Below are 25,193 nucleotides of genomic sequence, written 5' to 3' on the forward strand. Positions count from 1 at the left end.
CAAAAATTTATAAAAAAATTATATTGACCGGCCAATCAATCGATTGGTCATCTACCCAATCGATAAGTAATTTAATGAAATTACAACACACTCATTGGCTTTGTTTGGTTTGTGTTTTTCAAAATTTTTTGAAAAAAATTCTCTACAAATAAGTTTTCAAAAGTAATCAAACCAAACAAATTTTTCTAAAAGAATTTCTCAAAAATTGTTTGGTTTACAAATTTTTCAAACAAATCTCTCTCTCATACACATCAAATCAATCACTTTTTCCAAAACTCTCTCTCAAAATAATTTTCCAAAATATCTTTTAAAAAAAATCAAACTAAACAACTTTTCATACTTTTTATCTCTAAAACCCATCCCCTAAACTCAAACCAAAGATTCCCAATTGAATCCCTTCATATCAAAAAAGAATTTTTGGTCAACCCTCTACACAAATTTACGATTGGAAATGCCTTGGGCCTCAAAAAAATATAAAGTTATGGGTAGCCTCAAAATAAAGTTACAAAACCCAAACAGACAAGTTGAAAGAATCGATCCCTTCCCCGAAAATCATCCGCCGTAAACTTGGTGTAGTCTCTGGCATGGCTTCTTCGACGGAGCAGCAGCCTCTGAAAAAGCGAAAGCTGTACGAGCCACCGGTATCAGAACCAGCGCAAGAAGAAATCCTTAGACGACGGAGAAACAGAGAAGAAATCCGAAGCTTATACGACACTTACAAGCGTATTAAATTCTCTATCTCTCAAAAAGACGCCCACCTCGACCAACCCTATCTCTCTCTCATTACTGCTTCTAGAGGTCAGAGATTTTTTTAATTCTTCTTCCCGATTTTCTTGATTCATCATCTTTCAACTCAACTCAATTCAATTCAGTCTTGTTTGTTGATTGTGTGCTGGAAGTGATACTGAGACATTTAATTGAATTCGTTTGAATTCTTTTTTAGGGCCATGATGAGAGATCCATTTCTTTTATTTTCTCTCCCAATCCAAACGAAAACGGGCTGTTGTTAGGTTTTTTGTTCTTTAAAATGTAAAGATGGTGGGCATTAGGTAGTTGCCTGACCTGAAAGAAAAAAGTGAAAATTTATGGAAAAAAAAAAAAAAAAACTCAAAGAAAATGGGATGTGTTTGTCATGTAGGTCTCTAGGTGTGGACATCCATATTTGCAAGGTTGTTTACAACGAATTTCCTTGTAAGTTGATGTTCTGAATTCATGTTCAAAGCTCTTAGTCTAGGGTTTTATTCCCTTAGTCTGTGTGTCTACTTTTCTTTTTAATTAGTTTTGGAATGATGATGGGTAAATTTTACAACAATTCTATGATGATGCCATACCAAATCCAAAAGTGTGTTCCTAATCCAACCAAGAATTATGGGATTGAAATTTATGCAAGTTACAGATTCCAGCTACTAATCTTGGTGGGAAATGAAAATGAGAAGAGAAAATTGGTAAAATAAAATGAAAGAAAAATTGAAGAAGAGGAGAGGAAGGAGAAGCATACATGGTTATCGATGCTGGGCTGTAATAGTTTGGGGGAGGAAAAGTTCAATGTATAACTTTCTACATTGGGTTATAATGGTAACCTTCCACTAAAGCTGGTTGGTTAATTGGACCCATAGATACTATTGCTGAGAATAGTTTCAAGTAACACAGATAGAAGTCTCAAAGATTTTAAATGAAGCAAACACCTAGCCCCCAAAGTAAAGTTTTGTAGAAGAGTGTAATTGACCAGGGGCTTCAAATGGATTTGCACTTGTTACTTTTTTTAAGCTTTCTCCCCTAAATTCTTCCCTTTTATGGCTGCTCCCTTGGGCTTGTCAAGTTTCAATTATGCTATTATGTCCTAGACGTTTGTAAATTATTTGTGTGCATGTGTAGAGAGAGATAGAGAGTGTGTGTGTGTGAGTAAATATTTTCTTCATATATACTAATTTAAAGGGATGTCACAGACATGCGGACGCAATAATATATGTATAATTTGGATGAAGAGGGTGAGCAAATGTAATTTACTTAATAAAAGAAAAGCTCTATAATGACTTACTTTGGTTTAGTAAAAAAAAGCTCTATAATGTAATTTTCAAAAAGCAGTTTTTGAGCTTTTTGTTTTCCCCATGATGCGGATGCGGATACGGATACGGACACGGGACACGGCGATTTAAAAAAAATAGGGACACGGACACGACGGGGACACAACAATAAAATATGTTCACATATTTTTATTTACTATCTAGATTAATATTACATTCACAAACAATCAATATTAACAAAAACTAACTCTAATTATATATATATATATATTTTAAAAAAATACTTTTAAATTAACACGTACAGTTTATATATTTTTTTATGGATAAGGAAAAAAAAATATTTAGCATCCAATATTCATCAAAAGCACTAAGAAAATGGGAGAAAAGACAAGTTAGCATGTCCCTAGTGTGTGCCCGATGTGTCTCCTGAAAATAAATTAATTAAGGAGACAGGCCATTTGGTGTGTTCCATATGTGTCCCTGCTAGGTCCGTATGTTCGACATGGCTACGACACTTGTTTTTAAGTGTCGGTGCTTCATAGTAAAAACACAAAACAAAACAAAACAAAAATTCAGGGGTTATTTGTGATGATCTAAATAAGTATACTTTTTGACTTTTTCTGAAAAGATGTGCAGAAAAGTAGAAAGGTGATGTGACCCAAATAAGTGCACTTATATACTTTATGCCAAATAGTGCCTTAGCACATTTTTTTTATTTTATTGGGTATTTTTTAAAGATTTTTTTCACAAATATTTTAGTTTTTAGGTGCATCTAGGTTAGGTGCATCTAGAAAGGAAAAACAATAAAATGAGAAACTAAAATATGAAAGAAATCCACTAAAGATGACGAAACACTAAAATGAGAAACTCAAAAACTGTTTTTGAAAACTCAAAACCAATTAGTGTTTGGTTTTTGTATGCTATTATGAATGCTGCCGACTTTGCAGGTTGTACTAGTGTCCAGCGCATTGTAGCAGATCTCATACCCCGATATGCGTCATACTGTCCAACTGCACTTGAAGCTGCAGCTAAAGTTATTATCAATATGCACAACTGGAGCTTGGCAGTGATAAATAGAGGAGAGGATGCTGATGGTGTTGCATTCGGGACTGCAAAAGCTTGTATATTTGGTCTAGCTGATATCTGTCATACTGCTTCATCGGAGGCACCAACATCATCAGTTATTCAAGGCATCTGTTCTGCTGTTTTCTTTAATGTGCTTACCTTCCTAATATCCTCTTTTGAGGGGAAGGATATTTTTCAGATTATTGATATGGAAACTCTCAAGTTACAAGATTCTGCTGAATTTTTTTCTGAGCTCAAGCAAAAGTTTTCAGATGAAGATGAATCTGAATTGTTTAAATTGTCCAAGTTCCGTGCACTTTGTCTTCTAAAAATTTTCTTTAGCTATCCTAGAAATACACTTGCAGCTTGGTTTGAGCTCTTTGACTCCACTGCAATGGAGGGAGCTCAAAAGGAAGGACATTACTTCCTTAGTCAAGTGACAAGCAGGCTTAATGTTGATGACGTGGCTCATGATTTGGACAATACAAGAAATGAGCACAAATTATCAACAGCTACTATGGTAACAGGTGATAAAGGAAATGATGTTATTAGTGAGGGGCAAGTCTCAGATGGCAACCAGGCTCTAGGAGATGCATCTCCTGTCTTAAAGAATTGCTTGCTGGGACTGGTAATACTCCTGAGCTGCTTTAATTTTTAATAGAATTCATGGATGTGCATCTTGATTTCAGTAAAGTTTTATAACTTCTGGTATTGATTTTCTTAATTTCATCTAGCTATGAAGTGACTTAAGTCTTTCAGGTCGATGTTTGAGCTGCTAGATTAAGATGTCTTTCTAGTTATATAACATGGATTTTCTTTCATCTGTATCCGGGAAAGCCTATATTTACTGCTTGGATCGTTTAAATTATCTTTGCTTATGGAAGGGTATTTTGAATTTTAGTTTCAATATGTGCTTTGGATATGACCTTGAAGCCTATGGAAGGTTTGTTGTTAACCTTGTAGCATAGCACTTGTTTGACAGGTACTTGTCTATTTAGTGTTTTTGTTTTGGTTATTAAAAAAAAACTGTTACCTTTATTCTATATTCATAAAAAGTCCGTCCTTCATTATAATTTTTGGCAATCATGGTAAATATTGTGTAACTATTCTTTAAAGTTAACTAGAATGTAAAGTTGATACCTTGGAGATAATAGACCTTTTGTAAATGAGAGCTGTGAGGGTAGAATGCATTGATTTTCCCCTATGTGGTTTGCAGGAAGTGGAATTATGGTTTGCTATACAAATGGAGTTGTTTGAAAATAGTTGCAAGAAAAAGCATCTCTTTTGTTACATATAAATGTATGCCAGATATAAATGGTATACATCTGTTGCTTTCATCATGTGTAGTTCTGGTCTATATTTTTTGCACACTATGAATCACAGAAAGTGGGGAACATTCTGTTCAAAGGTATAGAATCTTGTTGATGTTTCTATATCAAAACAAGTGGTATCTACTGCTGTTAGTTGGATCCTGTTATTGGTTTGTCACTTTGAAATGATTGTGTCTTGTACCTGGGCATTGTTCTCATGCAGGTTGTTGGCAAGGATCCTTCATTGAGAAGGTGGATATTCTCCAAATATAAGAAGTTATGCAAATCAGCATCTTCAGAAGTTGTATCAGAAGTTACATCTGTCTTGGAACAAATGTTTGAATCTTTTACCGAGCTGGTTAAGCTAGAAGACATCCAAGTAAATAATGATGAAGATGATTCAAATCCATCTAAATACATAAATAGACAATATTTGGTTCCTAGGAGGAGTACTAATCAACATGAGAGCTCTTCTGATGTTTCTGGAAGAGATAATTCAAGAGTTCATGATGATTCGGTGGACAAATTTTCAGGTCAATATTTGAAGCCTCATAGCTCATTAGTTCCTCTTGAAACTGATTTCTCGAATGCAAGTTCTAGTTATGATAGTGGTGGCTCAAAGTCAATGAATTTTGAGACTGGGGAGCATGGAGATTTATCCCGTGGTAGGTCTTCCACTCCCAGGGATCTGTTGAACAATCAAATGCCCTCTCCTGTCTCAAGAAAACCATTAGAATTCAGGACTAGTTCATTTAAACATTTAAACCATTTTGGCCAAATTGAGAAGAATCAAGTTTCAAACTTGGATCTTAGTTTACCTGCCTTGAGGTCAACCAGTGGAGGCGTAAATCTTGCTTTTGAATCTCCTAAACATCATCTGGCAGTGCAGCATCCTTCTACAAAAAGTCACGTTATTTGGTACTCTGATGGGGACCCTGCATCCATGGATATTTTCTCAGCTTCTAAACAACTCTGGTTAGGTTCTTTAGGCCCCGATGCATCTGAAGCTCTTGTAAGGTTTCAGTTTGAGAAGTTTGGTCCTATAGAACAGTTTTTATACTTTCCATTTAAAGGATTTGCCTTGATTGAATACAGATATATTATGGATGCAATAAAAGCTAGAGAGATTATGCGGGGATGCTCTCCTTGGGGTGCTTTCCTTAACATAAAGTTCCTAGATAAAGGATTGGGAACCAGGGGAATTGTGAATGGTGTTGCAGTCGGTTCTAGTTGCCAAGTTTATATTGGAAATGTTTCAAGTCTGTGGGCCAAGGATGAGATCCTCCAAGAGTCGACGAAAGCTGTTTACAAGGGCCCGTGCATGGTTACTGACCTTACCAGTGAAGGTGCCTTGCTGTTGGACTATGAGACTCCTGAAGAAGCTGCTGCTGTAATGGCACATCTTAGACAGCTCCGTAAGGAAAGAAGTCATCCTATTATAGCTCCGGCTAACGTCGTGAGGCCTATGGATGTTACAAGATCTGGGCCTGCCTCTATTCCTGTTGACTTCAGAAGCAATGATCTTGGAAATAACATAGTTGAATCACCACATGCTCAAACAGTGCTTGAGAGCCCTTCTGACAACTATAATTCAAGGGTGTCTCGTTTAGCTTCCTTACTTTCATCATTACGTACAAAATACAACATTACTCACATATCCAGAAATAGCATGAGGGAAGATGATCGATTGCCTACGAGCACTCTTTGGATTAACATTTCAAACATTAGGTCCCCATTCCTTGCAGATGATGAGCTAATGGCTGTTTGTGATCTTGCTATTGGCAGTTTTGGGTCCATTGTTAGGTTGACACGAACAAATATGCATATGGGTTCTTCTTGGTTTGTTGAATGCAGCAGCTTAGATGCTGCAAATGCTCTTTTGAAGAATCTTCGGGGTTGTCCTATGTCTTTCTTCCAGATAGAATTCAGGTTTGAATTGATATTTGTTTCTTAAATTTTGTTTGCTTATGTTTTTATTCGCTGTCTTGTTATAAATTCATGATGTATACTAGTTTACATGCCCCTAGTTGCTTTGATTGATTGATAGTACTTTGTCCATAATTTACATTGCCATAGAGTGGAGTCTCCACTATTCATGACAAAAACACAATGATCAATATGAATCCAGGCAACTCAAATTTGAAATGCTTGTGCTGGAATTATTTGTCATGTGAATAAAAATTGCCTTGGACCCTCGGAATTATGTATTTCTAATTTTGTCCAAATCTCATTTTTTGTTGCACGTATTCTTCCTACAATCCTTGACTTCATATCTAAGAAGCACGGACACTTCTAAGTACGGGTGAGCATTGACTAGGCTGTGTTAGGTTCGGGCGAAGCTTTCACTACTTAATAAGAGGCCTTGTCTCTACCCAAGCCTGGTCTGGCCTGAATATCGGGCCTATATGGTCATCCCAAGCCCAACCTTAAAGAAAATATATTTCCCAAGTCCACCCATCTGACTGTTATTGGTGGAGCCTGAAACAAGAGTGAACCTAATCAGATTAGGAAAAGGAGACAAGGAAATTAGTGTTTGGTTAGATTTGGATTCTAAACTATTTCCTTGTTGGTTATGGTTTTTACTTTGTAGATTAGGTTTTGGTTTCCTTATTAATTTAGGATTGGGTTTAAGACTAGCTCTATAAATACACTCATGTAGCTCTATATTATTGATTCATTAGTTCTGTGATCTTAGAGAGAGATACACAATAGTGAGATTGAGATAGATCATTGTAGAGAGAGAGAGAGAGTTTGTGAGATTGAGTATGTGAGACCCTTGTAACTCCTTTCATATTGATCTGGTAAAATCCGTTGCGACTCCATGGACGTAGCTCGTTATTTGGGTGAATCATCTAAATCTCTTGTGTTGCTTTGGTGAGTTTGATTTTCTATTCTTTTATTTTTCCGTTCTAGATTTGTTGTGTGCGTGATTATTTGCTCAGGTCTTGGAGTTTGGTATTAATCATATATACCATAACACGGGCCTCTATATCTATATGGGTTGTTTTTAAAAAATAAAATTCAAGCATATTAATTTCTAAAAAAATGCTTTAAAAGCTATTCAAACGTTCCCAACATAAAAAAAAAAAAAAATCAGGCAAATTATAGTTTTGCGTTAATTTAAAAAATTCATTGGCATAGACCATTGTAGGGGCAAAAGATAAGCATCCATAGTTAATGATAATCATCCACAGTTCAAGTCAAAGTTCTTCAAATAATGTTTCATTAATAACTTTCTTATTTATGATGCAAAATACAGAGAGTTAAACTCCAAAATATAGTCATTAAATAATATCCACAATCATTAATTGATGACAATGGTTTGGTGAGTCATGGTGGCTTTGTTGGTGGGATTTGCAAAACAAGGGACTCAATAGAAATCTTGAGTTGGAGGCGCAAGCAAAGCTATAACCTCTGTTGAAGTTGAGGAATAAAAGTGAAAACCTAGACACTCATGATCATATATTTTCCTAAATAAAATAAAACAAAACAAAATAAAATATGTAAATATATTATTTTTGGGCTAGGCCGGGATACAGACATGAATCCCAAGCCCATCCCATTTATTAAACTGGCCTAAAATATTTGTTCAGCCCATCCCTATGGGCCAAAATACCCTTCCCAAGCCCTAAAAATATAGGCTTACGAAGGTCAGTGTTAGTGTTGGACATGTGTCCATTTTTCTTTTACCCATATTCTTAATTAAAAAAAAAAAAATCTTAATTTCAAACACGTGTTTGACACTCATTTTGCGACATATTCGTCATTTCATGGCCATGTCTATCAATAAAACATAAACATGTGACCAACACTTTTTGATTAGTTGTTAACAAGTGATTTTCAAAATTTGAGAATTTGACATAAATATCTTATATCCTTAAAAAATGTACAATTATTAAGAATAATTATATAGAAGTTTCATATAAAATTAAATGCAAAATGAAAAAGATATGTACATGTATCAGCAGATGGCTAAGAAGCATGAGGAAAAGGTTGCAATTATATATGTTTGCTACAATCTAGAAATTCATGTAAGAGAAAGCTAAGGAAAATGAGGATACCGGTTTTAAACTGTATTATAGTGGTAAGGATAGACACAGGAATAGGGTAGAAATCATAGTTGTCAAGGGTCTTGTAGAAAATGTAGTGGCGGTCATTAGGAAAGGGGATAGGATTATGCTAGTTAAACCAGTTATTGGAGGGAATATAGTGAACGTTATTAGTGCATACGCCACTCAAGTAGGATTAGATAATTAGACTAAGAGGGATTTTTGGGAGTGAATGGATGAGATCTTACGGGAGATACCTGTAGGAGAGAACCTAGTTATAGGTAGAGATTTTAATGGCCATGTAGGCATAGATAAACTAGGCTATGAAAGGGTGCATGGTGGATACAGGTTTGGTGATAGAAATGAGGCTGGAGAGAGTATCTTAGATTTTGCTTTGGCATTTGACTTGGTGGTGGCCAATACTATGTATAAGAAGAGGGAGGAACATTTGATAACCTTTAAGAGTGTGTTAGTTAAGAGTCAAATAGATTACTTTTTAGTGAGAAAAGTGGACCGCCTAAAATGCAGTGATTATAAGGTGATTTTTGGAGAGAGCCTGGCTTCTCAACATAGGATTTTGGTATTAGATTTATGTTTTAGTGGGCAATACCAAGCGAGGAAGAATGGTGAGCGTTGTAAGACGAGATGGTGGGCCCCAAAAGTAGATAAACTAGAAATATTTAAAAATAGAATGGATAAGGAAGGTGCTTGGGACTTGGAAGATGATGCTAAAACTATGTGGAACTCGATGATGAATTGTATGAGGAAAATCTCAAGGGAAGTGCTTGGAGAGTAGAAAGGAACGGGACCCAGCTCTAGGGAAACTTAGTGGTGGAGGGAAAAAGGTTCAAGTGGTAGTTAAGGCAAAAAATAAAATGTGCTTTAAAAAGTTGCAGAAGGATTAGAACTAAGGAAAACCTTAAGAGCTATAGATTGGCTAATAAGGAGGTTAAGAAAGTAGTGAGAGAGGCTAAGTTGAAAGTTTATGATGACCTATACACTAGATTAGATAGTAAGGAGGGAGAGATGAGGGTATACAAACTTGCTAAGATATGTGAGAGAAAAACAAGAGATTTTAATCAAGTTAAGTGCATCAAGAGTGAGGATTCGAAAGTATTGGTGAATGATGAAAAGATTAAGGAGAGATGAAAGAACTATTTTGAGAAATTATTAAATGAGGAATATGGAGGTACGCCAATAGGGGAAGAAATAGCCAGTAATACAATAAATCAAGACTATAGGTTCTATCGCAAGATTAGAAACTTTGAAGTGAAGATCACACTTAAGAAGATGAAATCAAATAAGGCTTTAGTACCCAATGATATTCCTATTGAAGTTTGGAAATGTTTGGGTAAAAAGGGGGGCGGTTGACTAGGTTGTTTAGCAAAATTTTGTGGACTAAGAACATGCCAAATGAGTGGAGGAAGAGTATTTTAGTGCCAATCTATAAGAATAAAGGAGATGTCTAGAATTGCAACAACTTTAGAGGAATAAAACTAATGTGTCATATAATGAAAGTGTGGGAGAGGGTGATGGAACGCTGATTATGAGATATTACAGAAGTGTCAGAGAGTCAATTTGGGTTTATGTCTAGCAAGTCAACAATGGAAGCGATCTATCTGTTGAGGAAAGTAATAGAAAAGTATAGAGACATTCATATGGTGTTTATCGATATTGAGAAAGCATATGATAGAGTGCCTTGGCATATAATATGGTGGGTGTTAGAGAAGAAAGGGGTGACAAAAGGTTATATTGATGTGATTAGGGACATGTATGAAGGGGTGGTGATTACTATTAGATTGCCTGCTGGACAGACAAATGAATTTTCTACCATTGTAGGGTTACACCAAGGATCTATCTTAAGTCCTTATCCTTTTGTGTTAGTTATGGATGACTTGACGAGAAATATTCAGGATGACGTGCCATGGTGTATGCTTTTTGCAAGTGATATCGTGTTAGTGGATGAGATTAGAGAAGGAGTTCATACAAAGTTGGAGATTTAGAGAAAAACACTTGAATCTAAAGGATTCTAGATAAGCAGAATTAAGACAGAGTACATGAAGCGTAAATTTAGTAACAGTAACAATGAAAGCAGAGGAGAAGTGAAGATTGAGAACTAAGAACTGCCTAAAAGTGAACATTTTCGTTATTTAGGGTTGATTATCACAACGGCAGGGGAGATTGATGCAGTTGTGGCCCATATGATTAAGGTGGGATGACTTAAGTGGAGATGTGCGTCTGGGGAACTATGCCCTAAATGAATACCCACTAGACTAAAATGTAAGTTCTATAGAGCGGCTATTAGATCAGTGATATTGTATGGGATAATGGGACAGATTGTTGGGCAACCAAGAAACAGCATGTAGATAAGATGAGTGTTGTTGAGATGAGGATGCTAAAGTGGATGTGTGGCAAAACTAGACAAGACAGAATTAGGAATGAGTGTATTCGGGAATGGATAGGAGTGGGTATCGATAAAAGATAAGTTGAGAGAGAATCGATTGAGATGGTTTGGTCATATTCAACGGAGACCAATAGATGCAATAGTAAAGAGATGCGATGCAGTGACGATAGCTGGAAGTGGTAGGAGACTGGGTAAGCCTAGATCAACGTTGGCTAGCGTTGTAAATAGAGATATAGATCTACTTAATTTGACTAACGAAATGGCCTTTGATAGAGCCGTGTGGAGAAGAAGAATTCATGAGCCGACCCCATTTGATGGGACTTAAGGCTTGGTTTGGTTTGGTATATATTATGCACACATATAACTATATAATATAAACTATTCTTAGATAATATAATATCATGATATAATTATTTGTGGCGTGTCTGAAAACTGTGTTCATGTCCTTTTTTGGGATTTTTTGTGTGGATGTGTCCATGTCGTGCCATGTTGTAACCTTGTTCCATGTCCGTGTTTGTGTTGCATAACTTCAGATGTTTCTCAGCAGGGTTTGAGCTAGGATGATTTTAGAACAAGGGTTAGGATTACACAATGAACTAAAATATTATATACCCAGTACCCGGTACGAATACCGTAATACGGCAATATTTTTGGAATATCCGTGCTTCATAGGCTATAGCTATAGCACATAAGAGGCAGTTATTCAGTATCAAATTGTGTAGTTCCTCCCCCTATATGTGTAAACATAGTTTGTCACACATTTTTTCTGTAAGGAATGGCCCCTGCCTGCCCACCCAAGCCTCTTCCACTGTTGTTTTGCATTCTATCGGGCCTTCAGACTGTGGTAATTTCCATACTATTTTAATTGCCCATGGACTGAGGAAAAGAAAATTTATTTGCATGCTTTGTCTCAATCTATAGTGATGAATTTGGATTCAAATTTTAATCTAATTGTTCTATTTATGTTTTGTATATACTTCAGTTTTTCAATTAAATGGATTTAGGTAATACCATGTTTCACCTTGCTCTATCTTGTTTTGTTGTTTTACCTTATATATATTTGGGAAAAATTCATTTTACTCCCTTGTGATTTGGGCATGGAGCACTATACCTCCCTTTCGTTTAAAAATAGCCATAAACACCTCCTGGAATATTTGACTAAGTTACAATTCCATTAATATTAGCTTTAAAAAGATCATTATACCCTTACTAAAATATATAGGTCTGCAGCCCTTGTTATTCATTACATTGTCTTTCTTGTTTTGTTTTGGTCAGATTCTCTCTTTCCAACATTACCGATTTATATTTCTCAACATTCACAAATAGCTATAAAAGGACTTGTCAAAAAGTTAGGTGGTTTAATACCAAACATAATAATAAAAAAATACCAAAATTTTATTTTGTTTTAAGAAAGGATGGATTATCAAAAAATAAAAAGAAAAAGAAAAAGAAAAAATTATTAAAGAGGTTTTCAAATGACAATTATTATGAAAAAAAAAATGAAAATTGTTGGTGCTTACACCATTTTTTACAATACAAATATATTCTAATACAAGGATTTAGGCCCCTACCTTGCGCTGGATTTACTCAGGCATCATTAGTTTAGTTGGTAGTTCGTACAAAAGTTCAACAATATTTGTTTTCTTTTAATTTGTGAAATTGGTTTTTTCTTTCTTCTTAAAAAGAAATTTCGATTATTTCTTGGAAGGTTGAAAAAGAGTTTGCTCTGTTTTTACATTCTGAATCTTGGTTACATAAAGAATAAGCAGATATATGTCACCTAAGTAAATCATTAATATTGTCTTCACAATGTTTGAAAGTAAATCAAATAATTAAGCAAAAATAAATTAAAATTAATCAAACAAAAATTAAGCAAGCAATGTGTATTTTTAGCTCAACTGATTGTTCTTCCTTTCTTTATACTTTTCCCAATCCTTTTGCTTGCATTGGCTTATATATTGACTAGAAGGGCATCAATATCTTTTTGTCACACCATTTTTATAAGGAAAACATGATTTTTGGCGCGTGGTTGCACGTTCTGTCATTCTTAGTGCTTTCTATTTCACAAGAATAGAAGCCTTTCTTTTCTTGAGTTGCGGCAGTCGAGCACTATATATCCACGTTCTCCTTCCCTGTTCCATGCTTCTGCTCTTTACGAAAGGGAGAGTTGAGTGGTGCACCATTTTCTTCATTCAAATCACAAATCAAAACAAGCTATGGCAGGCTCTAATCCAACTTGAAACGAAAAAAAGAAAATTTGACTTGGTCTCCTATCATCATTTCGCTTTGGCACCAAACCCTACATGTTCTTCAAGCCTGAAGGGACCTTGCTATCATGAAAAGGCCACCTATTACCAATTTTTCGTATTTGCCTCTTAACGTTTAGTGAATCTCTAAGGGGCGTAATTAATCCAATTGAAACTGCATTGACATTGGCACATTCGATTTCTTCTTTTCCAAAAGTGTGTCCAAGTCCCCTTTGGTATGCCCTAGTTTTTTTATTCTCAGTTTGGATGGAAAATCTTACTGCTGCAACTTAGTTCAAAACCACATGAGGAGTTTTTGGCTATTTTACTATGATAGGGGGGGGGGGGTGGGGGGGGTGGGTTAAAGTTCTAGAAGCCCAAACCTCAAGAAGGTCTATTGGATTTTTCCCTATATATTAAAGCCCTGTTTGGGCTGCTCGAATGTAACTGGTTCTCTAGGCATTGAATATGGTAAAATGTGTTTGCACACATGGTTAAAATGCAGAAATATGTATTAATGAAAAAGCTTCCAAAACAAAAACTAGGTTTTTGCAGAAATGTGGATTCCCAGTTGCTGTTTTAAATTTGCTACCCATTGTTTTCTTACCTAATTAATCATACTCCAACCATTCCCTTTCTCTCTCTATTTATCAAAAAAAAAAAAAAAAAAAAATTACATTTCTCTCTCACCCTCTCACACCAGGCAGGAGCAGTTCATCTGGACATTGGCCATGGCCTGACCTCACGTCCAGCAGCTATGTCACTTTTTTTCTTGTCCTTCTGTGATAAATTTATATGGTTTTTACTTATCAAAGAAAAAATTGTGGTTTGAATTGGTTTTACGGCCCTTTATATGAACCTACGAGAAAAGTTTACTCTTGGAACAGTGGGAGTTGAACCCAAGACATATAACTTGGCCATGTTCCTTGGCAAGAAGATTAGTTATTGCATGCTTATATTAACAAGCATCACGGGCAGGTGTTCTTATGTGTCATGTGCCTACTATAAATTTCATTATTTAATGCTATGCTATGTTTGAATCTAAGATTTATTGAGAAAAAGGAAATGAAAATAGCTTTTCTCCTTTATTTTTCTTGTCACTTCTTTTCCTTTCCGTTTTCCTTTCTTTCGAAAAATCCTAGAACTATAAATATTTATACCACATGCTTGAACATGCAAAACAAATTTTTATATAAAACATGCAATTAACAATAAAGTTATGAAGAAAGAGTATAAAATATGTGCATGTTTAGATGTTTAGGGTTATATAGGATGCTCTTATGGATATTTTCATAATATTTATTATATAACATGCTTGCTAAAGCCTACTCTTTAGGTCTATAAGTTCCAATTTTTTTTTTTTAGCAACAACAATGATTTTTTAATGTCATCGAAGTTTAGCGTGACCAAACTGATTGATATTATAAGGGTACATTGACATTTCAACATTCCTACATTCCTACTCACTCATTTAGTATTATAGGCATACAGACAGACAATTACTTTTGGTGGCTAATTGCAAATTTTAATACATTTTCTGAACACCAATTACCTGTTTAGTCTTCCATAATATACTCTAAAGTCACCTTTTTACATAAGCTATAGCTATCCCAATAGGGCACCAAGCTCAGAATGGCTTTCAGGCCTTTCTTTACCTTTCTTATATACGACTTTGAATTTATAAGACTTCCACAGAAATTGTTTCAGATAATTAGGATATATTGTTGATGTATTTCCTACTTTAACTCACGTTTTGTGATTGGATATGGAATACTGCTTGGCACCTAGTCCAAAATGGCTTTCAGGCCTTCCTTTTCCCTTCTTATATCAACTTCCACAGCAACTTTGAATATGGAATTCAAATGGATTAAATAGGAAAGGATACTATGAATAATAGAATTATAATGAAATTTACAGTCAACCAACATTCATCAAATTTGAAAAAGAGTCCAAAAAATGGTTCGATCTTATTTATATTTATTTCTCGAAGAAATTGTTTCAGATAATTAGGATATATTGTTGACGTGTTTCCTACTTTAGTTCATGTTTTATGACTGGATATGGAATACTGCTTGGTTACTCATGCCGCCTTCACCATGTTGTTCTCTTTACATTTCTCAGAACCCTTGGTGTTTAGATATACAACAGGAGAGATTTTTTTTTAATTAATTTTTTTTGACTTAGATACAATAAGAGACTTGAACTCGGTAATAGACCTATGAAATTCTGCTAACCTTAGCTCTTGAATGTATTCACAATTTTGTTATTCGTCTTCATATTTCACAAGAAGCTTTCCACCTTTTCCTTGAACAGTCAATCTGGGAAGCACCAAACTGTTCCTTTCACAGTAAAACCTGAGAGCAGTGCTCCAGACCTTGCAACACCCAGAGTAACTCCAGAAAACCATGGAACCACAATACAAAGTGGGCATACATTTCAGTCAAACTGGACTGCTTTTGATTGTGCAGGAACACCTGAAGTTGGGGCAAGAAAAGTTGATGGATATGACAATAATGCAATTGTAAATCCTTTAAATGGAGGTGATGTTCTGTGAACTTAGATATGAATTTGTTCTATCAGTAAAGATTTAACAAGTTCTTTCTTTCTGCTGAATGAGTTGCATTCTAATGGCTTTTAGTTTTTCCAATTGAGTTTCCAGGTGGTCATGTTGTTTCTGGCACAACTGACCAGACATGGATGTCGAAAAAACCTGAACTTGAGCTGCATTCTGCACCGGGGAACATTCCATGCATACCCACACCAGCTCAGCCACCTGCTCTGCCACCACCACAGCCATTTCAATCATATCCATTCATGAGACCTATGTATTTTCCTCCAAACAGTTCCTGGGATGCACGCGGTAGCCATCATCTGCCTTTGAACCCAATCTCGTCAGGTGTAGTACCTAATAATCCTCACTTTCATCCTGTTGCAGCCCCTTTTCTACCTGCTTCTGTTACTCCCCTTGCACAAATGCAGGGAAGCTCACTGCAGCACTCCAGCCAGATGTTTCCCCTGCCTGTTGTGCCACCCCCTGTAGCAACCCTACCACCTCCTCAGCCTGACATGCTACCTCCATTACCTCCAACCCCACCTCCCTTGCCTCATTCTCTGCCACCTCTGCTTCCACCACCTCCTAGTTCTCCCCCTCCAGCTCCAGCTCCAGCTGTGGAATCTTCCCATTTGGAAAGTTCTGGACAGTATTTGCAATATCAGTGGCAGGGCACATTGTGTAAAAGTGGGGTTCATTATTGTACAATTTATGCACATAGAGTGGACTCTGATGCTTGCAAGTACTCGAATGCCATTTCTGAGCCTGCAGAGTAATGACTTCATCTTTATTTTGTCTTTGTAAATGACTGGGTGGAGACTAGTCTCTGATAATTTCTTTGACTGACATTTATGCAGATGGCCTTTGAAATTAGATATGACAAAGCGCACGGATTTTCGGCATGTGAAATCAACATTTTCCAGTACCCCACCATATAAAGTGAGTCTTTCTCTCTCTCTCTCTCTCTCTCTCTCTCTCTCTCTCTCTCTCTCTCTCTTTCAGGTTTTCTCATATTAAGTTCTATGTTTCTGCAAGTGAAGATTATGCAATCAGTTATATAACCCAATTAAAGCTGCTAACTTTCATTATTGATACCATATTGAATATTCCGGTGCAACATCCAGTAATGCTTGGTGCCATGTTCTTTAGTAGCTAGTTCCAGATTTTCAATGATGAATATGCTTTTACTGTGAATAAATATTGTGACTTTGTATATTGGTGAGCTACATATTTGTCCATTTTAATAGAAGATTGCTTAATAATATATCTTCCATAAGTGTACAACTAGTGATAGTATTACACGATCTCATATTGGTTGATCAATTGATTTTGTGATTTAAAAAGAAGATTGATTAGTTATATTTCTTGACACAAGTATGCGACCTGTGACAGTACTTCACTTATCTGATATTGCACAATCGTTGATTTCCTGGTTGGCATTTAATATTGATTAGAGATTCTATGGTTCAGAATTGTATTGGGGTGGAGCATCTTATGGCATTATTGTTAGTGTTAGGACCTTTGTTTCCATTGCCTCACCCTGTGTTCATTTTTAGGGTAATTTTAACTTTTCTAGGTTGGCTTTAAAATAGAGTGTCATCTTGTGTATATTAAATTAAAGTACCAATTCCCTCATAGGAACCTGAGCTCAAAGAACTGGACCATAGAGTGTAAGCTAACCTTGTTGGTGCATCTATAGGTATAAAACATTTAACGTATTCTACCGAAGCCTTTAATATTTATGGGCTCGCATTTTTATTTTCATTTATTATGGGGTATTCTCAACTTTTTTCCATGAACCAACTTTTTGCCAACTAATTAATATTTTAGGTTAGTGTCCCTCTTCTCCCCTCTACATAAATCCATGGTGAAGTGTTATTTCTCAAAATTATGGAATCATACCCACTTTTTCCATTATATTTTTTTGTAGCCTAATTTGGTTACTTATAACTTTGCTTGTATAAATTATTTACAAATACGTGGGATCCAAAGGTTAGGTCTATCTCCACCCATACCCCTCCCATCCTCAACCAATGGGAACCAATACCTATTTAAAATCCAATATTTTTATAATTTACCTTTGAATTTCCAAAATTATAAAACAGGGGGGAAAAAAATTTCATGTGCATTCATGGTTGTTAGAATCTTACGATTTGTGATTAAATTCATACAATTCGTAATGAAATCCAAATGCTAAATCAAGATTAAATTGAGAGAGAGAAGGCAAATGCCCTAATTAGGGGTAAAACTGCTAAGGGCTAGAGAGAGAAACTAATCTCTGCTCCAATTACAATGTATATTTTTTATTCCAAAACTAAGTATAATGGATGTTACATCACCTATTTATGTACTGCAACTAATAAGCTATTTAACAAACACTTAGTCTATTTATTATACCACATCATACTCTCCCTCTTTAAGAAACTTGTCCTCAAGTTTAAGTAGCAACTGAGTAAACTCATTGTAATTCTACTCATGTAACCATATGTAAGGAATAGGTGCTGTATTTCCTTACTCAAGAACAAACATGATTCTCTCAACTTAGCCGTCTGCAAATACATTGAACTTCATCCTTGCATCCTTGGCTCAACAACCATAGGTGTGTTCATGTCCTCCCACTACAAAAACTCGGATAGACCTCCATTTCCAAACCTCTTCACCTCTAACCTGCATACTCATGCAGAAGAGTACTCAATCTGTCGGAATGAGACCAATGATTGGCGAATGACATCTTCCAAAGCAAAGCTGAGAAGATTGACACAATGATAGGATGGATGATGATGCATCCACTAAGCAAAACCATGAGAGTAGTTGATCACGAGCTGGAATTCGACATTGAACGCGTTCTTTCCTTCCTCCCTTGGCACAAATGTGAATTGAGCACACAAGAAGCAACCTACTCAACTCAAAACAACTTTGTAGAGGTATGAAAGAGTCCTAACGATAAACTTCAAATAATTTCTTTGAAGTTGTCAAAAATTTTAGTGGCGGCTTGCAATGCGACAAGTCGTCTACTCATTTGTTTCAACTCATCTCTTTGATTATGAATTTGGTTAGCATCAGTACTCCTTCCAATTGAGAAATTCATCTCGGTTTCTTAACTGAAAATTTGCTGCATAAGATCTACCATACCCTTCCTGTCGACTGCTACCTCGTTGAGTCATGGACACAAAACAGCCCAATTTTCATGATCGCAGTAATATGAGATCAGTTGAGCACTCCTCAACGGTCCCAGCTTAATCAACCAATTTCACACACTCCAGTGAAGCCACACATAATTATTAAAACCTTTCAAGGTGAACCCAAAGAAGAATGGACCAGTAACAAAGGTTGAGTTCCAGCCAACAATCAAGAATGTAGAACTCAGATTTCCAAAGTCTAATCAAGGATCACCAACCCAAGTCAACCAACAGTTCAAGAATAATAATGGAACAATTCAAACAGTTCAGTGTTGAACAGTTCAATCAATTCAAGAACATACTATAAGCAGATGATCCCAATCGGATCCCAATCCCAGATACAGATCCCCCAAATCATAGTATAAGAATTTCAAAACTTGCTCCAAATCAAGAAATTCAGAATTTGTAAACTGAAATCAATTCGAAGTTGAATGAGTTCAAGGTCAAACCGAGAGCTCCAGGTTTGAAATTCAGGGACGAACATGAACTGAAATTGAATCAACCTTTAAGCATGGAAAACCCAAATCAGCGAAGAACTCAGAGTTTGAAATCACAAACTGAAATCGCGATGATGAATCTTGGGCCTTATTGTGGATCGATCTCAGTTCTGGTGTGAAATCAAGTTTCGCAACTTCGAATCAGAAGTGAAATATAATCGCAACTCAAAATCTAGTGCAACTTCAAATCAAAAGTGCTAGGGTTCAACTTCAAGTCAGATTGTGATCTTGTTCCATGGAAGATCAACTTGCATGTGGGCTACGACTCTAAATCTAGGTTGAATCAGAATGGAACATTAGCGAAAGCATAGGTTCAAATCTCGAGTGGCTAGGGTGTATTGTGAATGCGAACTCAGATCGCGATTGGATGAGCTTGATTGTGAACTCAGATCACAACTAACTAGGCTTCGATGAACTAGATGTTGGCTGGCCAGAGTCATTGCAAACTGGAATCTCACTCCCATGAACTCAATTATGAGATGTGATTCAAGATTGTGAAGACACATCCAAGGTTAGGGTTTCCTGGATCAATGTACGATCACCAAGGACTGTTTAAAAAAATACAACTCTGCTGCAAATAGAGATTAGATTTCGAGAATTAAACTAATATTTGAAAGAGTTTAGGCACAGAATCTTAGGCTCTGATACCAAATAATGAAATCCAAATGCCAAATCAAGATCAAATTGAGAGATAGAAGACAAATGCCCCAATTAGGGGTAAAATCCGCAAGGGCTAGAGAGAGAAACTAAGCTCTACTCCAATTACAATGTATATTCTTTATTCCAAAACTAAGTACAATGGGTATTACATCACCTATTTATATACTACAACTAATAAGCTATTTAACAAACACTTAGTTTATCTATTTAACAAACACTTGGTCTATTTATTATACTACATCAATTCGATATGAGTTTCAACCAAAATGATTCTTTTCACTCTGTTGAATATTAAATTGAGTGAAGCTTACAATTCAATTGTGATTCACTACGATTTGCTACAATTCACTATGAATCATTTTTGTTTGCATAACGCATGAGCCGGCGTCATTTTTGAAAGATAAAAAATGATGTGAATTAATTATAGTACATGGTTTCATATGTATATACATATATACAATTTAGTTATATTGATATTTATTTCATTTTAAGTACTGTGTATTTTTATATGTATATACAGATATAAAATTATAAATTATGCTAAATAAAATGAATTTTACGATTCATAATTCGATATGATTCATGATTCTCTATTTTAGCTAAACAATTCACGATTTGGTTTGTGATTTAACAACATTGTGTCCATGTGGTATGTTCCCTGTGAGCACTTCACCTCCCATTTGAAAATAGCCAAATACCACTCATGTGGTTTTGGACCAAAGTATAACCCTCTATTAATGGATAAGCTGAATTTACAATATTACCCTCTTGTTAAAAATAAGTTTTAAAAAGTTCAAATTTATTTTTAAACCACTAACTCAGTGAGTCGACTCACTGGAAACCATCACAAGACCACTTCATCTCCCTCTTCCTCATTCCCACACAACACCACTAACACGTCATACATCACTGCCACACAACACCACCACCATATCATTCAACACCACATATATATCTTCAGTTTATTGGAACGTGTGCACGACATGTACATATACACATCAGCCAACATGAAGTTGATCTTGAGGTGGGGATGAGAGTTGGCAGGCAAATCTTCTTGGCACTTTCAGGTGAATGGAGTTTGCATGTATTTCTTTTTAATATTTATAACTCATCCATCTGACTGACTCTTCCTTTTTTAATATCAGCCTGTGTTTTATCAGCATTCAGGTTTACCATCGTGGAGGCCAAGACCTATGGCTTTCCAAGATTTTGTCACTTGCCATGGTGGTCCTGCAAAGATTATTGAGGATTGCTGTATGGCGAGGTAGGTGGGAGAGATGGTGGGGGAGGTGGCAAGTGGGGTGTCGGGACGGTGGTGGTTAGGGTTTAGTTAGGTAGAAGATGAAAACAAGGGAATCTTATTTTTTTCACATTGGAATTCTACTTTGACTAAAAAAAAAAAAAAATTCCTGCTCTCAAAACAGGCACATGTGGCACAATGTTCCATCCATTTGGGTGCAAAATGTAGCGGTAGCATTTTAGTTCAAAACTACAAGGGATAGTTGGCTATTTAAAACGTGAAGGAGTGAACTGCTTTGGGACGGAGTAAAATGGTATTTTTCCCTACAAAATATACTGTCCCAATAACAGCATATGCCTTTCCTCCCCTCTTTCATTACAAGTTTTCAGTCCTTGGAATTTTTACTGACCTTTGTTTCCAAATATTCATTATATTTTGTAGATACTTTCTAAAGTCCAAATTATGCATAGTGGTGAGTGATTGCCAAATTTGTTGTTGTCTGAGTAACTTTGAATGTCATACAACTGAATTGCCATCTTGATAGAGAGGTGTAATTAGATCATCAAAGGTCATCTCAGGACACCATCTGCTAGCCCTTTTGTTTGTATTATACACTAATGGTAGGGAGTTTATTTCTGTGTACTTCCAAATTGTCATAGTTTCATAGCTTTAATCTAAAGTTTAAATGAGAAGAGTTCACAAGTGTTCATTGAGTGGTCTTTGCATTATTATTTTATTTATTCTCTTTATTACTTGGTCAGCATTATGTAGAAGTTAGAAATTTTAAGAGTTGAGATATTTCTTAGCTTTTCAAGTTGGTTTGAGTTGACAATGATGCTGTCTTTGAATGTGATATCTTACGGTTCTGGCATGTCATGCAGAGAGAAGTGTGCGTGCTGTTCCCCTCAGCTGAAAGTGACCGTAAAGGCGTAAGTTATTGCATCTTTTTATTTTGGTAATTACACTGTAATTATACTTCATGAAAAAGTGTTTTGAGTTGTTCATTAAATCACCAGATGAGCATTGGAAAACTCAAACCATTCTATCTCGATTTCTTTTGGCCTCAATAAGCATCTTATATATTAAAGTAGTGTTTACCCTTAAAATTTCTCTTATGTTTTACTTACTTGGCGTTGTCTAAAGTCTTATATTTTTAAAATACCACACCATATGGGTTACAAAAAATTATCAAATTAATTTTTTATTTATATAAAATTTAATACAATATAGCCAATCACAAAGAATACTACATCGATTAATCTAGCAATTTTTTTCCTAATCCAATCATCTATTAATTAAAATCATTTATTTTTATAATAGGTTCTCAAATCGACACATTCTTTGTATATTTGATTTTTGCTTGTAAATTTATTTTATTAATAAGTTAATAAATATTTTTAATATTATATAAAGTTATCGTATATAGTTATTTAAGTTACATTTTCATTAACACATTGCCTAAGATTTTTCTTTCGAATTATATGTTAAACATATTTTTCATTTTAACTTTTTTAAATATTTTTTTTATAGTTTTACTTTTCGAATATATTTAATTGCATATAAATTAAGAAATCATATTAAATAATTAAAATTACTTTTTAATTATTAATTATCCCTTTAATTTGTTAATTATCTCCACTATCAAAGTGAGTGTTTACTTTACTATGCTATAATTTGACATCATATATATATTTATTTAATGTACACTTTTATAGTACGGTAGGTCTAATATTATTTTTCAACATTACATGCATCACAATAAACTTTTTAAAATAATTTTTTATGTTTGTACACAGACATACATATAAATAATTAGGTTAGTTACACCAAGATCCCCTCATCTATCAAAAAATATCAATTTACTCCCTTGTCTGTGAACTTGTTCATATTGATCCCTTCAACTATAAAAATCATATAAATGCATCCTTGCTGAAGGTGATCTAGAGGGGTTGAAAGTGATACATTTTCATAATTGGTGAAAATGTATGGGTTTATAGATGAATGAGTAAAAAACATATGGGTTCATAAATGAGGAAGTTGATATTTGCAAATATTTGAGGGGTAACTAAAATCATCATGTATACTCATTTAATTTACATTTTTATAGTACGATAGGACTAAAATTATTTTTATACATTGCATACCTCGCAACATGATTTTTTTAAAAAAAAATAATAATTTATAACTTAACTAAAACTATTACATATGTTTATATAAATTACATTTTTATAGCATGAACGAAGTACTAAGATTATTCTCATATTATTGTATACATCACAACATACTTTTAAAATAAACTTATATATATACACACATATAGATATATAAATGAATAATTCAATTAAAATAAATCTTATGAAATATTACTTCAAAAAATAAAATAAAAATAAAGTATCCATCTCACGGTTAACTGGTAGTTTGAAAACAAAAAAGAAACAAAAGCAAATAAGCAGTACTGAAAGGGTGTTTATTAAAATATACCATTAATAAATTGTTATAGTTTCGACCTGAATTCAGTTACGTGGATGGACATGATGTGATTTTAAATGTCGGAAAAATATATAGGCTCACCATCCTAGCATAACGAAGCTCATGATATATTAATACATTGGGTATTTATTAGTCTTGGTGGTAGGATGTATTTGTATTTTTTTTTTTTTAATGATTTGAAGATCTACTTATTTAACAATCATAATTCGTATATTGCCTAGGTAATGATTGCAAGTTGGTAGTCAGCTTTGCTAGCACATGTCAAAGACCTTAAAGATGAACTTTAGTCAGTCAATGATCCAGTGTCTCCGTTCTTTCTAAAACATAGTTGTGGTTGATTTTTGATGTTGCAAAACTTTTGCAGTTTCAGGATTTCATATCATATTTGAAGCAGAGGGAATGTGCTGGCGTTATTAAGATCCCAGCTGCCAAATCCATGTGGGCAAGACTTCTCTTCATTCTCCCTTATTCAGTTGATGTGTGTTCCATGCTGTCTATTGCTCCTAATCCATCAGATTGCCTAATTGCTTTAATTTTGCCTAAAGAGATGAACTTTGAGTGGGTATGATCTTCCTAGTCTATGATAGGGAAGAATAGAGTGGGGAAGGGTGCTAATTCTTACGCACTGTGAGGTTGATCTGATCTAATGATGTGAGAAGACAATGCCATGCCTTTTCAAATTTGAATGTACTTTGGCATCAGTGCAAGAGAGACTCACTCTCTTGAGAAACAACGATGATATATATATTCAGCTTCTCATATCCGACATTGTACAGAACATTTTTCCTCGGGCTTTTTGGTTGAATTTAAGGGAGATATAAATTAGTTGTGAGATACACTTTAAAAATACTCAAATTTCAACTATCAGGTTTGTCTCCGGGTGGGCGCAAAGTTGAGCTGGAATCAATGAAAGAATGATTTGAATTTCCATGTTTTCATTTTTTTTTTTGCTTTGTTGATTGTTATTTTTATATTTTCAGGCGGATGATTACTTTTGAGTTTTCCACATTGGAGTGGATACCAAGCCATAGGTTTTATTGGCATTTTGGGAAAAACTCGGATTACATTGGGATTGAGAAACTGAGTTGAGCGTCGGTTGGTAATCAATTAGTCTAGTTAAAGATGGTAGTTAGTCACTAGATAATGTTGTATTAGAAAGGGATCATCGAATGGTATTGAAATTGTGCTGACGAATAGAATTGTTCCTTCAGTTGTGTGTGTGTGTGTGTGTGTGTGTGTGTGTGTGTGTGTGTTCATCTTCCATCATAATTCTTTTTTTTTGCTCTTCCTTAACTTCAGTTTTCAGGTTCTGTTCTTTCATATTACAGTATATGTTCAAATTTGTACCAAGATGCTGGTAATCTTCTTCAAGGCCAATGGAATGATTGCTCATATTACATTTCCTTCCTTTCTCAAAATTCAAAATTTTGCTTAGAAAAGTATTAAATATATTTTTAATAAAACAAAAAATATACTTG

General features: G+C 35.0%; 1 protein-coding gene across 5 annotated transcripts; it reads left to right on the plus strand.

Annotated features, from left to right (window-relative positions):
• Positions 1-466: 466 nt before the first annotated feature.
• Positions 467-24,935, plus strand: LOC114257929 (uncharacterized). 5 transcript variants are annotated; one of them, XM_082873987.1, is made up of 9 exons: positions 467-798; positions 2,972-3,717; positions 4,623-6,328; positions 15,412-15,638; positions 15,758-16,421; positions 16,507-16,588; positions 21,131-21,249; positions 22,107-22,154; positions 24,080-24,240. In XM_082873987.1, exons 1-9 carry the CDS (start codon positions 585-587, stop codon positions 24,102-24,104), a joined length of 3,831 nt encoding a protein of 1,276 aa, XP_082730113.1. In that variant the 5' UTR covers positions 467-584; the 3' UTR covers positions 24,105-24,240. The 5 variants fall into 5 exon arrangements, with proteins under 5 accessions (XP_082730113.1, XP_082730114.1, XP_028053546.2 ...); XM_082873988.1 differs by having other exon boundaries at positions 22,107-22,180; positions 24,080-24,193; XM_028197745.2 differs by lacking the exon at positions 21,131-21,249 and having other exon boundaries at positions 468-798; positions 24,080-24,935.
• Positions 24,936-25,193: the final 258 nt, after the last annotated feature.

This window comes from Camellia sinensis, chromosome 6 (assembly GCF_055761805.1).
Source record: "Camellia sinensis isolate YWXY chromosome 6, ASM5576180v1, whole genome shotgun sequence".
In the NCBI taxonomy this organism is placed as follows: domain Eukaryota; kingdom Viridiplantae; phylum Streptophyta; class Magnoliopsida; order Ericales; family Theaceae; genus Camellia; species Camellia sinensis.